General features: G+C 39.3%; 1 protein-coding gene across 3 annotated transcripts in view; it reads right to left on the bottom strand.

Annotated features, from left to right (window-relative positions):
* LOC129768476 (post-GPI attachment to proteins factor 2-like) overlaps positions 1-15,640 on the bottom strand; it is a 36,171-nt gene that overhangs the window by 3,464 nt on the left and 17,067 nt on the right. For 2 of the 3 annotated variants that reach the window (XM_055770171.1, XM_055770163.1), the window contains exons 2-4: positions 8,119-8,277; positions 7,825-7,959; positions 7,599-7,760 (exon numbers count right to left, since the gene is read on the bottom strand). In XM_055770171.1, the coding sequence (XP_055626146.1) occupies positions 7,599-7,760; positions 7,825-7,959; positions 8,119-8,256 (435 nt within the window). In that variant the 5' untranslated portion in view covers positions 8,257-8,277. Of the gene's footprint in view, positions 1-7,598; positions 7,761-7,824; positions 7,960-8,118; positions 8,278-8,350; positions 8,630-15,640 lie in introns of those variants that run through there. The other variant, XM_055770179.1, reaches the window with a different exon arrangement.

Below are 15,640 nucleotides of genomic sequence, written 5' to 3'. Positions count from 1 at the left end.
AGTGTTTCGGCAGCAACACAGTGATGAAAATATTCGTTTATCGGTGACACGAACGCAATTACAGTTCATCAAAATTAAAACCCCCAAAAAACGTTCATTTAATACCGAAAACCAACATTTAGCGAGCTGGCAGAAGACTTGTACATTGTCCAAGGATCACTTGAAAACATTGCGTTTATTTAAATCTCATGTAGACCAAAACAAACCGCACTGCGATTGTTCAAGTGTGCGTTTTCATTAGAAAGAGTTCACTTCGCAGAAATATCCCAACATGTTATACTATTCTACTTTGGTTAATGGGTCACAAAAACATGGATTCTCCCACAAAAGAAAGTGGAATATTTCTTCATTTCTACTTGGGCGAAGATCTTAAATTTCTTAACGATGAAAACGCACCAAAAGACACCATATGACTAAGACTGGAGTTAAAGATTACTCTTGCAAGAAACATTCATGCCGTGACTAGGATTTGTTTCCCATAAGCCAAACAGCGTCAATCACATGAAATCGTTAGAAAGCAAACGCCATTGAAAGTTGATATTCTGCGATTCTATTTAATTCGATTGCCATCATACAGTAACGCCGCGTTTATATGAATTTCCGTATCGAAAATCGGTGTTTTTCTACACCCAGAATGAGTATTTAGCACATTTTTTGACATCCTCATACATTACTTTAAAAGAGCTTAAAAGTATCATTGAAAGAGCTATCCGGAAAGCCGTACACGCTGTACACACATTGGAACAAGCTTTACTCAAGCGAGAATCGAGTTTGTGTATAATACATATGTCATAGCGTTGAAAAATAAGACACAGTTCACCAATTACGCACACATCAAAGGTTCCACGTTAAAATACAGTAAACAATTGTATTTCATCTTGAAACGCTGTTCTCCGTTTTGCTCTCAGCAAAAAAAGCACATTTTCGTTTATACTTATAAGATCCAATTTCATGTTATTATGTGGTGTAATATTCTCCTGCATTAGTGTGATAGCGTCAGTGGTAGTGTTGTTAGTGTGGGTATGAGGAACAACACCACAATCCAGACTGCATGGATTCAATCCCAGTTTAGTATGGTTTGGATCTTTTTTTGGGTTCAATTCCAAGCTGATATTCAGTCTGAGAGAATGAGAAATCTGCTAAAACGATTTACTCTCTTACAAAAAGGCACACGATTCAGTTTACTCTTCTAAATCAACCCGTATTCCTGAATCATCCACAGCTCTGGGGTATTGGCTAGATTCCAGTTCTTGTGGACTACAGTGACGCCATCGTTGTTGTACCACAGTATGATTGAATTAAAATAGTAACAGCTAGCACAGTCGGACCAGTAGAGGTAGAAGTAGAAGTCCATAAGCCAGAAGCTCCATAAAAGGCATCTACCTCTTCTGAAGTTACTCCTTTTGGTAAATTCACATGTTCCAAGCGTTGAGAAAGAAACACTTCTCAGTCCGCAACTGCAACTTGCTTGTCAATCGAAGGACATTTTTCGAACTTTGACAACTTTTTTGACGTAGGACTACGTCTTTCATTTCTATACCGGGGTGTAAAATCAAAGTTTCGTAAACAAAAGCGTTACGCTGGAGACCGAGATTTTGAGCGTCAATAGCTCCTGAACTGAACGAAATGGTATGATAAACACTTCATTCGAAAGATAAAATGTCTACGCGTTATAAACTTGTTACTTTTTTATCCAAAAACTTGTTTCAATAGCCTTAAAATAGCTTTCAAAACAGGCTATTAAAATCACCAATCGGTATATAAGCGAGCGCCGCTCGGAAATCCACTCAGTTATAATTGAACAGCGATTGGAGCATGCTGTCGCTGTTGTGGTGTAGCTAACTTCGTTCATCATGAAAGAATTGATGAACGGTGTCACCAAGAGTCTGTTTGTGCACCTTAGGCCAGAAGAGAATCCATCAGGAGGAGAGTAATGCCACTAAAAAGGCGAACAAGAAAGTACCAGCATAGAAAATTGGTTCCGCTTGAGGCATCGGAGCACCCGCCACACACACACATCCGCGCGCGCAACTCGATTCGTTTGCTAGTTACCAAGAATAATCCGGAAAGAAGTGATCCTTGCTGAAAAATAATCTGCCAGTTCCCCTTGGAATTGAAAATTACATTCAAGCGAAAGAGTTTATTTTAATGTTTTCTATTCATATAGTACTTCGATCAAATGCATTTCGTTTTGTGATTTTTCAATCATGTGCAATTGACAGGAAAGCTTCTGAAGATTATTCTTCCCCATCAGTAGAATATTTTCGTATCCAATACACCCATACCTTACTATACGGCCACTCTTTTTACGGCATTTCGCTATAACGGCCCTATTCAATTAAGGCACGTTTTCGATTTACGGCTTAAAATGATTCGTTATAACGGCAAAAAAAATGTTTTTCGATGCCGATACAGCCATTCCATATCAAACCGCTATAGTGGTTCTCAGGGTTTCGTAAAAACTGGTAGTTTTGTTACTCGTCGAGCAATTGTGGACCCGTATTTCTTATTTTTCCATAAAGGCGCTTATTTACATTTTAAGGTGTTACGAAAAATCAACTTTTTCCCGTTTTTCCAAAAAAGACTTTTTTCAAAAATTCGTATCTTTTGGATTACTGAACCAATTCAGATGATCGAAGTATCGATACAGTGGTGGTTTGGTATGGAATTGCAGTGTACACATATTTCATGTAACATGAAGTTGTTTTATTTTTGTTTATGAATTATTGTTTGTTTTCGGAGTCTATTATAAAATAATGTACAACTGTATGTACTTGTTATGTATGTAATTTCGATTTTAAATGAAATAAAAAAGTTAAAATGCATTTTGAATAATAAACCATGTTACATATTTTATAAATATGGCACCGATCCGATTGCATTTGTATGAATTTGTATTATAATAATTGATCCCTTATAAGGCTTTTCGCTTTGCGGCCAAGTTTCGTGGAACGGATCTAGGCCGTAAAGCGAAGTATGGGTGTATTGAATGCATAAAACCTTGTGCCTTCAACGTAACGCTCCCGTTTTCGAAGTCCCCCAAATATTCTTTTATTCATTCATTCAGAATAGATTCAGATTCAACTTCAAACAAACGATCACTAAATCTACGATAGTCCTAGGTCACCCTTACGGTTATACCATGGATATAACCTACTTCCTGTTTTTATTTATCAGTCTTCTGGGGCACTCTGCCAATTGAACGGGGTTTAGACTTCTTGTCCAGGAATTTGTCCTTGTAGTACATTTTACATTCATAACGACACTATCGAATTTCATCAAAAACTTCTCAAACAAGGTCTCTTCTTGCCTTCGGGACGTATACCTGCGAAAACCTTACTATTTTCGCGGAGTCTCTCGACTTCTCCGAGTTTCCTGTCGGTTATCAAACGTGCCTCCAATTATTTCCAGGTCATTACACATCGTGGATTTGGGATAATTCAACAGTCCACGAGCGGATAGTAAGCTTTGCGACGGTTCGTCTTTGCGATATTCTAAAGTTCTCGACAACGAAGCTAGAGCGTTTGAACTCCTAGTTGTATCCCGAAGTTATTATATGGCGTCTGACATACAGTAAATCATGCTCAAGAAGATTACGCGAAGGTGCGTATAACGGGATATTACATTATAGCGATAGCTAATCGAGGTTCCCTTGAACCAGATCACGAGTACCAGTGGAGAATGAAGACATCTTTTTCGAATAACATCGTTTCAAATGCCAGAATGTTTGAAAGAAAACGATGAAATGAAAGAAGAAAGGTCTGTGCTTAGGGGCACGGACGGAAGCTTGACGTAGGACTGTTGGATACAATTGCTGTTGAATAGAGCCCTTTAATTGTTCAAAAATCCGTAAAGATTTTCGTTTTAATAATCCAAATAGTGCTTTCTGAATGCGGTTTGTTATATGATCTTTAAAATGGTTACATTGTTTATGGTGAATCGTAATGATAATAAATGTCACTATTTTCCGGGACATTGTTTGTGGTGGATCGTAATAATTATATGATATTGGTTATCCCATGGCCTTGAGCGCTTCCTCGTAAACATAAGCTTAAGATCGCTACTAGTTAGGAACTGGTATGTATGAGTGTACCATCGAACCATGAAATTTACAACCAGCTTAGTTCTTCCTTTTCGAAGTTTTCTGCATGCCTAAATAACGTGAGGGATATAATAAGATCCTTGACCACAATTACATAAGTTTTTAATTTGCATTCCCTTAATCTTTCGTTACAAGCATAATTCTCAATTTCGAAAAGTGACCCCCAATAAGAAACCCAAAGAGGTAGTCCTACGTCAAAATTTCATTGAAGAATAGATTTTTGACAACTATTATAGTGGAGTAAACATTTAGTCCAAAAACCAGCACGTACTTTACTCCATGAAGGCTCACAGACACTAGCTGAACTTACAGAATCATTAGTTTACAAATCTTAAAACATTTAATGGTTTCAGGGATAATTTAGAACAAGGATATTGTGCATTGCACGAGTTATGGAAATCCTACGGTGTCTTTCCATGTGTTGCTACATCAACGACAAAAAATGAACGGGTGGATGTATGTGTGCAGCTACGCTTGAATTCAGAAAAAGAGAGAAAAAGAATTCATGCCACTGCAGTTTGAATGTCGTATGACATTAAAATTACAGTCAAATTAGCCGGAATTAAAGGAAGGGTTATGAACACGAATGGTAGAATGGAAATAGCATATTTTCACCACTTTTCTGTGTATTAAGTCCCCACGCACCACATCTTCGTTGATTTCAAGGCCGCATATGATACAATGGACTTACGACAGCTATGGAGGATCATGGACGAACACGGCTTTCCCCAAAAGCTGATAAGAACGATTCAGGACGATGGACGGTGTGCGGTGCAGTGTGCGAATCTCAGGTGAGCTGTCGGAAACATTAGAGACTCAGAGGGGACTTCGACAAGGCGATGGACTCCTCTGTCTGCTCTTCAACGGTTGCGCTGGAAGGTGTTATGCGGAGAGCGGGCTTCAACATGCGGGGCACGATTTTCAACAAGTCTAGTCAGTTTATCTGCTTCGTCGACGACGTGGACATAATCGGAAGAACACATGCGACGGTAGCCGACTTGTATACCCGACTGAAACACTAAGCAGGGTTGATTGGGCTTGGGATTAATGCGTCTAAGACTAAACACATGCTAGCAGGAGGGACTGATCGCACCAGAGTTCTTCTTGGTAAAAGTGTTGTGATCGACGGCGACGAGCTCGAAGTGGTAGAGGAATTTGTCAACCTTGGCTCGTTGATAACAACTGACAACAACAACAGCCGTGAAATTCGAAGACGCATTGTCAATGGAAGTCGTGCCTACTATGGGCTCCGTAAATCCTTGAGGTCCAACAAACTCCGACCCCGTACGAAGTGTACCATGTAGAAATCCCTAATTCGACCGGTTCCGGTTCTCTATGGGCACGAAGCATGGACGATGCTCGAAGAGGACTCGCAAGCGCTTGTTGTTTTCGAACGCCAAGTGTTCAGAACAATATACGGTGGTGTACAGACATGCAAAGATGGTGTTCGCATCGAATCCGATAGGAACAAGACGGAGAGGAGCCCAGCGAGTGAGGTGGTTGGACCAGGTGGAGCAGGACCTGGCAAGAATCGGTGCAGCCGGGAGTTGCAGAACTGCAGCCATGGATCGTGTTTATTGGCGAAAAGTTGTGGATCAGATCTAATCTCTGAAAGGGATGTTGAATCATTGTAAATTAATGAAAAAAAATTGTGCACAACGCCTCATTATTCGCAAATGTGCGATGAAAAATTTGGATGAACGTAAATATTCGAAATCATTCAAGCCAAAAACATTTCTGAGTGGCTTTCAGTTCGACGGATCGTGGAGGCGATCTGGCGTAGTGGTAACATCCATGCCTCTCACGCTGAAGGTCACGAGTTCAATTCTCACTCCCGACATTCTTCCAAAAATGGAAGTAAAAGTGACGAACCAGCCAAATGAGTTGAAAATCACTATAATACAGATAAAAAAAAAAAAAAGTTCGACGGATTTGCTAGTTTCTAAGGCGAAGGTGGAACGAAGCCATTGTAGTAGTATAAGTGAAACAACGTGTTCTTATGAGGTAATAGTGTTTGTGATAGAAGACCGTTTGTTTTGATTTTTGTACGTAGATAGATCAATTCACTTATCAGACTGTGGCGCCTCACTGACACGAGTCTTAGAATACATTCGAAAAACAATAACAATTCAATACTCAAGTAAAATGTATGAATGATGGATGCCGATGAACAATTGCAAATATAAATGTATATAGAAGATGTATTTGCAAAGAAGTAACATTCTGATTATACGCGAGCGTAACATTAGCAAATTTAAAATACATGCGAATTGGGGCTCTTTTGTTATCAACAAGTTCTTCCGCACAGTACTCGATGTTGATAATTCCTTAATATTTTCCTTCCATGATCGTATTTTTTCACATATTCACGTTGGAGAGCCTTAACCCTTCTCTCCGTTGGCCGAAGCATTTTGATTGAATGTAATACTTTTCCGTTTACCATTTTTGACAGCAGAGGCAGCCGTGGCAGTATTCCGAGCTCTGGATTACAATTTTCTTAACCAATGTAAAAGTTGCTAAAACTTACATTATAGACCCATTAAACGTAAAAACAATAATTGTATTGATATCAACGCAACACAATTTTCATGACATGAAACGCCATGACTCAGAAATAACATTTTATTGAGTGGTTTTTATAGCTGTTTCGATAATGTTGTCTGGCATCAGTGTCGAAAAAATAACGATGCTTTCACCAATACAAACAAAACCATTGCGGGAAGTTGCAAAATGAAAATTTAACTTTCAGAACACTAGCTCGAGTTTTCCGACGTTTTTCATCATACATTGCGACGGCAGATTAAAATTTAATATCTTGTGGGTAATCGATTAAAATTTGGTTTATATTATTTGATGGGAAGTGTGCGAAAACGATCATATTCTTCACACTGTTTCGCAAAATTATTGATTTTCGGGTGAGGGGTGAGGGAGGGAGATGAATTAAATGAGCGCCATTGTGGCAGCCATTCGTGGCCTTCACCTCAATAAAGCATAAATTTTCAAGAAAAAGACAGCACCTCGTTCATGGCTCCAATATATAATCTCGGATGTTGACTAGATTGTGATCAAAGGTAGGGAACGAATTTGTTAGCAGAAACCGCAAATAGGAACATGAGTCATCGACACGTTATCGAGGGATATGATAAAAACAAACCTAACTCTTTACTCTTTACAGGTTCTTAAAAACACGTGGGCCATCATTATACCGTCCTGTTACTGAGGCATTTCAATGTCAAGCAAATTGTACGGCTTCTAGTTACAAAACAGAGAAAGGCTTCACCGAGACTGGCAGTGTAATTTGTCAGGTGTACGTTTGGCTATTTGTTGCATAATTAATGTAGTGATCCCGAAGAATGTCATTCATCTCGTTACTGCCAATCTCATGTAATTCAATAACATAATTGATTACAGTCACGCGGGAGCAAAACACAAATACTCGTAGTATCAAACAACATTACACAATTCAGCTGCGGCCAATTCCACGTGGTAAACTCACCAGCGAATCGTTGAGCTCGTTGATAAGACCACGGTAGTAGTTCTTGTACACGAAAGCGATGACAAACCTTGGTCCGATGTGGAGCGCTATCGAGATTCGCCACAGGTAGCGCTGGGGACTTACACCCGTGATGGCACTAATCGAGGGAATTATGTTATACACCTGAAGAGAGGAAAATCGTTGTAAACTGCTGTTTTGGTACTAAAATTGAAAACATCATAAATACCCGACAGTGCGTCTCGTGGATTTCCTCTGGCTGGAAGACGTAAGCGGAGACGAAACACACAAACAATGTGCCCAGTGGAAGAAGCAACGTAAATATACAGATATCACGAAAACTCACAATCAGGTGAACAACGAGCTGGAACGACAGAAATGGTAATTAGAAGGATCACCCAAACAACGTCATACGATGACGTCAAACTCTGACGCTACTATCGTAAAAAGGTTCTGAACTGGATTATTTATTGATAACTAATGTGGAATCCCACATGGGGACTAGTTTTGAAACAGTTCGTACCTTTTCTGAGCTGCTTTTGCTGCCTGCTGTCTCCGTGGAGGACCCCGGTGGAATTGAATCTGCTGCGGTGACTTTCATGAGTTTTGGTTCCCCATCAGCGCTCTGGCTGTGGCCATCGATCATACTGACTGATTGCATCCTGGGCTGTCTGGACGAACGCTGGAACGAATTGAAAAACATACTATATTAGTAAAGGATGGCATATCCGTGTGCGAACACCAGTGCACCATACAGGTTTCCTCAACAATTCCTAAAGGTCAACCGTGACCGGATGTGTGCTTTCACTAATGAAGGACGAAACCACACTGCACCACTCCTGGACCGCCGGTGACGACAATCGATTATCAATTATGTGACAGATGTTGATTCTAAAAATCGAGCCAACAACGTGCGTTATCCAGTGCGCGCGAACGCTGCTGCCGGTCTGTTGCGTACCAGGCGGAAGCGTCAAGAACGAATGGAACGAGCGTCGGTTCGGTTGCTCGGTGCAATACTTTAGAACGGGAAAATCGCAACTGCCCCACATCCAGCGCCGCCAACCAACGCCCCCTCACATCCGGGACTCGTGACGCAAAGGTGAATGTTTTGGATGGAACGTGATGAAAATAAGGATGGAAAAACAAATCTAGCTGCATTTTCTTACGCTCCCGTGTGTGTGTGTGTGTGTGTGAGTGTGATTTGGCAACACCTAACCGGAAACAAACAGATGTTCAGGAATTCAACTCAGGGCAGCACATGATGGTTCCAAAACCAGCTACCTTAGCGGCAGCGATAGAAATAATTTAGATTCTCGTTTTTTGGACCTGTGACAATTTGGGAAAACAAACAGTATGAATCTAACAGACAAACGTTATGATGTTCCACAAAGTAATTGCCAATTAGGCTTACCCAACAAAACGAAAAGGGACCGTTTCATTATATTAGGTTGTGGAAAAAGGTATCCATTATTTTCTCGTTTGCTGGCTTTAGTGATCAATAACTCGCGTAGTATCGATCATACAATTTCAAGTTTAGGCTCGTTGTAAAGGTGGCATTTCACACTAAAAAAAAATCTTTTGTTGTTTTTTGTTTGTTCCATTCGGTTCCATTGTTCCGTTTGAAGCTAGCGATTGACCAAAAAAGTTCAGAATTGGCCAACAGAATAGGTGTTGTGTTGCATCAGGACAACGCAAGGCCACACAATTCCTAGAGCTTGATGGGGATGTTTTAATGCATCAACCATATAGTTCGGACCTGGCAACAAACGATTATCACCTTTTTCTCGCATAGGAAAATTTCCAGAGTGATAAGAAATTGGGATAAACAGAAGATTGTAAAAATCTATTGCTATGGTTTTTCGCTAATAAGGACCAAGACCTTTATGATAGAGACATTTTGAAGCTGCCTTTAGAATGGCAACAGATTTTCCAACAAAACGGTGTATATTTGACCCAAATCGGACAATCCGAAGCATATGAAAAATAGTTTTGAACTTCACCCAAAAATAATGGATTATTTTTTCCCCAACCTAATATATAATCCAACCTTGATTACGTAATAGCGTTACCATGCGTAACCTTTTAGTTCCCATTTTCAAATTCAAACTCTAAAAACAAACCATTCCATATAGCTCCACAGGACGTGGAAACAAATTTATTTTCGTTTTATTTATATTATTTATATTTATTTATATTTTTATTCCATGAACATGAATCAACCAGTTTCAACACACACTCGATCAAAAAAGTACCGAGAAATTGTAATTTGGGAAGATATTTAGAATTTCTTTTGTTGTCAAGTTGGTACAACTGTCTCTATACTGACGCGGAATATGTAACATCCGTTCATATTGGCCTAAAGCGATGACTCTGCCATCACTAAAATAAAGCTGAGCCGCAGACAACAAAATCTGCCAAATGGCAATTGACAGGGTCATTGTAAGCTCTGCGCCAGCTCATCTGGGGGACCCCGCGTCCTTAACAATGGACTGGTTTGAGCAAAGGAGAGGTCGCGTCCATGAATGGGGCAACTACCGTCGCTCAAAATGATAGGGCATAATTGTGCTCGGCCTGTCGGCAGTGTTCCCTTTTGTCCGTTTGATGTGGTCTTTCTTTCTGTTCGTGACCGTCTCCGGAAGTAGAAGTGCGCGTCGTGTAAAGTAAATGTTTTAATTTAAATATGTAAATAAGTGTAGTTTTCAGTAATGTTAAGTGTTGTTTGTTTATTAGGTTTCGTATTACGTCCACGTCGTTGATAATTGTGGACGTCGTTAGAATTTAAAAAGTATAAAAAGAAAAGGTAATGAGAAAAATGATTCAAATGGGGACGCCACGGTGGTTAACTTCTGCTGGTCAGGTCCGACCAGTGGGCATTTTCTTTATTATCTACAGTCGAGGACGCAGAAGATCGAAGAGGACACGACAGGAAGAGGCCACGGAAGGGACTATCAGTACCGTTCCAGTTAAGAACCGAAGGCCATCTGATTAGGGAACGGAATTTTCCTCCCACGCACGCCGAAAACCATCAGACCGCAAGTACCGTGTGCTGTAAACCACCCCGAAATATATAGAAATCACTACCATTACCTTCAGTGTCATTCTCTTTTAACAAACAGCCCTGAACATACATTCTTTGCCGTTATTCCGGGCTCATAAAGGTAGCCGTCACCCCTCGTCCGTAGTCGGTTGTAGAGAAGGTTTCACCACAGGAGCCTTGGGAACGGTAGCAAGAGAGGCTCCCCACGAGTGACGCGAGTGGCTTTATTTATGGTAGATAAACGGGAAAGAGTAAACTCCTGGGAAATTGTGGGTTGTGTGGTTCTTCTTGAGTCTGAATCAGCAGTTTGCAACGACCCTGAGTAATCGCGAGCAGAAGGCATTACAAATATGAGCGCGATCTGTCATTTACTTTGTTTCGCGGTCTTATAGTGGGGAAAATATCTAACAACGAATATGACTGGAATTTTGTTTTGCAAATCGGGTTTCGTATATCGATTTCGTCGAAAAAGGCTAGATTTGTGGAGGGAAACTCATGAGTTTTTGATCACGAATATGCACCACCTCACAAGGCTATAATTGCGAATGAATTGTTTACCAACAGACTCAACAGATATCCTCGAACAACTGTGCCGTATTTTACAAACCTTTATATTTTGCGTGTTAATATATTAAGGTGCTTACGTATTAGCGTCACCGGAGCCGAAATTCAATAGATAGAAATTTTATTTTTCGCACGAGCACTCAGTTATCTTTTGTACTGTTGTTGCCTTGTTATTTGCACTGTTTTGTTATTTTTTAGTGCAACGAAAATGCGTATTTGGGATTTTCGGTATTTACCTATGAATGCCCCAGGAGCGTCACTCAAATTTCAAAGCAAAAATTAACCGGACAAACTTAATGAACCAGAAAAACGTATGCCGCCCGACGCTCGCTATCACTCAGATCAAACTGAAGGATCGTCTCCTATGTTTCAAGCTAACCTGGCAATCGGTTGAACACAGGTTTGCTTGCAAGAGGCCGCCGCTTACGACACCGGGTCGGCGGCCGACTCAGGTTGCATCACCTCACCTTTTTCAATTTCAATTCCGCAATTTTTTTCTGGATATGAAATTTAACACATATGTATCTACATTTATCATATCCAATTTACACATTTAACATTATGTGTATTCTGTTCATTTTATTTGACATTATTGACATTGACATATACTGCCGTTCTATGCGTAGTTGTCCCATGTTCCAAAATTAGCAACTGAGAAAAACGCAATCAAAGTTTTCTCGCATATTTGTTTACCAAAAGTTTTAAGCATTTCAATTTAGTAATACACCAGGTTTTTTAGAAGCACTATACTATTGTTTAATGAAATGTGATGAAATCCCCTCACTGAATCAATCAAGCTTGATTACGGGTTTAAAAATTCATGGTGGAACTGTTATGCCTAGAATATCAACATGGGAGAATTGAACTTGATGTTGTTTTTCTAGAAGCTGAGAACAAACTACAGTAGAACCTCGATTATCCGCGGAATAGTCTAGCTAGGCCACCGCGAATCACGAAAATCGCGGATAACGCAATAAACGACTAAAAAAGAGATGCAAACACAAAAAAAAAGATATTTCATCGTGATAACTATGGTTCATCAATACAGGAATCATTAAACTATCCATCTATAAGTTCGTGTACACCAGAAGTCAAATAATGTGAAAGCCATGACCAAAACAAAAAAGCAAAATCCTACCACTAACTGATAAATTCCGGGAAAGTCCATAGCATTAGGGGCTGTCCACATACCACGTGGACAGAAAAATCATGTTTTTGAACACCCCCCTCCCCCACCGTGAACAAACGTGGACTTTTCCTATACCCCTCCCCCTGTTGTCCACGTGGACATTACACCAATTATTTCTAAAATGATCAAAACAAAATTGAACCTCGCGTAAATTTCATTTTGGGACTGCTTCTATTTTCTATTTTATAGTTTTATGGATCAAAATGTTAGCTTAATTAATAATAACGGTTTGTTTTAAATTCATTTATTTGTTTTCCAACATTCCCCGGAAAGTTATTTGTATCGCTATTTAGTTTCTTCCAAATTCCACTTATGTTGTCAGATTGTTTTCACCGCTAAAATCCACGTAAAAATTTACTTGTGAATCTATTCTCGGGAATTCTTTATTTCAATACTCCATTAATACCCGCCCTAAGTTGATTGAGCTGTATATGTTTTCAAAATAATCAGACAAAGAAATCTAGGGCTTCATTACAAAATGGTTATTGGAATCACGGAACAAAGCAGCAGTGATAAAGAAAAAATCGATATCGGTCATGCTATTCAAGTTATAAGAATGTCGCGTTAAATTATGTAGTGTTGGTATGTTTAACACACAAATGGCAGCTCAAATGAACAATGAACCTGCATCGTGATCGCTGGCTTCATGTACCAATGATCTTTCTGTTCAACCTCGTAAGTCTTGGAAAATTTTAGGTTGTTCCCGAATTCGTGCCGGCTTTAACCCTCTAACGGACTGTGAGAACTAGGCATTTAATCAACGCAAATTACAATACAGCAACATGTTTACATGCTGAAATACACAAAAGATTTTTTTCAATAAACAAAACAATTAAAAACATTGAAAAAAACGGTGGCATTATAGTTGCCACCTGCCCGTCTAGCGGTAAACACTTGATGGTAAAAATGTTTTTCTTATATTTGAATTTTCGATGTTAGCTTCAACAAAAACAATTAATAAAATTCATGATCAGACTCAGTAGGTCCTAAACAGTTCATATGTATTGAAAACTTCAACAAATAGACTGTTTTTCAATGACTTTTCGGGAAATTTGCTCTTGCTGCTCTAAATTGGGAGTTGTTAACACGAAAATAACTAAAAAATGAACAGTTTTAAATTTTTTCGCGCCCAAAAAAATCATGCACTTTGCTAGATATCAGAACTAGTTACCACAGTTAGACTATAAGTAATAATTTATTGTTAAAGAGAAAAAATAAAACCGGCAATATAGTTACCACTACCCGTAAAAGGGTTCAGGGAAAAAATCCAAAGCATCACAATTATAGATGCACAATTATTCGAATATATTGGGTCATTTAAAAAGTATCCGCGTTTTTCTGTTTATTTTCTGAATATTTTTTTTGAAGTAAGACTACGTCTAACCGAAAGATTAGGGGGTAAAATGAAAATCTAGGCACTGAACAAGTAGGAAAAAATCAATGATTTCGAGCGCTTATAACTCGATCATTCCTTAATAGATCGCAAAGATGTTTGCAGGGTCTGGGCTATACCGTGGATCCATCAAAGCTTCCCAACTAATCGCTCTATTTTTAAGCGCGTCATCAGAGATTTATGTGACACTTTTCTGTTGATCGATTTTGGTGGTTTCTTCCATAATCGCCTCGTGAAAACTATCCAGTTGTGAACCGCACAACACTGAATTAACCTTTTGGCTATGTAACTCCTCATGAACGAAGATTCGCTTCCAGTTCCACCATACACACAGCGTCCCTTTTTTGGAGTCAAGGTTTTGATGACATTTGTAGTGGTTTGTCTCGCTTATCCCATGATCTTTTGCGAACGATATCGTATTTTTCCCATTTCTATCAACCGTGATTATTTGCTCCAGAAATGGGTTGATTTAGTAGTGCTTCGCTGATGAAAATTAGTCAATCAACTTCCTTTAGAATAATTCACGCGGCTTCCAAACATCGAGTTTCTCTGCGTGGCCTCTTTTTCAAACTATTGATTGCCTAATTCTTATTCCTAGTTTACACAGTGTGAGGTATTGTTGAATCGATCCTTCCGCAACATCTAAGCCCAACCTCCCAAAACATGTTTGGTTTCTCTTAAAAAACTGGGTAAGGTTCTTTTTCAAGCTATTCTATAAGTCGAAATTATTGCGCTCAAGGAAAGTGGACCGAACAATTAATAACCGGAAGGAGCAATATCTGGTGAGGGCGACGGGTGAAATAGTACACCTTAGAGAAACATAACATTTGCGGCCGGACTTTCAAAGAGAATGAAATTTAACATTGTCCGGTGGAATACGACGTCTATCATATTGGCTAATTCTGCTAGTTTGTTTTGGATCGCTGACTTTAATTTCGTTCAGTTATAAGCAGTACTTGTTAGAATTTATCGAATCTTTGTAGAAGCACACAAATCAGAATTCCTTTCCAATCTTACCAGACACAAGATTCAATAGTATGGAATCGATATATAGTAGCGTTCTACGTAACCAAGCTTCACCAGGTAATTCGTTGTTCATTTTCCTTTGGTTCATCGCCTTTGGAGTTCTCGAAAGACAGAGACGACAACAAACCCGTACCTAAGAGAACTATGTCGTGCATTCTTTCAAATTACAAGATTCTGAGTATCTTTGATGGTGTCTTCGTCCTGGCGGAATGTAAATAAGTTCATCACTCTCAGTTCATGTGCGTTAGAATACGCATTTCAGCGAAACAGTTCAACGATATGAAAAAATATGGTCTTTTATTGATAAATACGGAGTACACGTAAGGAGCGGCAAGATTGAAATCTTTTTTCACCTCGTCTAATATTTGAAGAATTCGAAGAAATATAAAAAAAATATTTCTCTTTTGAGTGTGTTTCAAGTGGTTTCGATCAACAATATTCGGTAGTGTTGAAAAATATTATATACTATACCTGTAGCTGATTTGGAATAGAGAAGAGTTCAAAAAACATAACACCAGCTCCCGGCTTATGGCCGGTAGCTTCTCTGGCCCCGCTTGGGGCACAACAGAACTACAATGGCCAATAAGGGAACCGCATTATATGCTTGGTCCAAACGATTTGGATCAAGAAATTGTGTTAGTGCTGCGTCGAAAACTAAGTGAAGCAGAGAAACAAAAAAATTCAAGCCAACAGAATCAATATATTGCGCTACCGGACCCCTTTACAGTTGGATCTTCAATTGAATCTGTAATTGGAGTTAAAGAAGCAAGAAAAATACATGCATCTCGTGAAGGTCGTGGTTCGCGATATCTACTTCGCTGCTGCTCAAAAACTAC

This window comes from Toxorhynchites rutilus, chromosome 1 (assembly GCF_029784135.1).
Source record: "Toxorhynchites rutilus septentrionalis strain SRP chromosome 1, ASM2978413v1, whole genome shotgun sequence".
NCBI lineage: Eukaryota > Metazoa > Arthropoda > Insecta > Diptera > Culicidae > Toxorhynchites > Toxorhynchites rutilus.
This window is presented reverse-complemented; position numbering and strand designations above follow the sequence as displayed.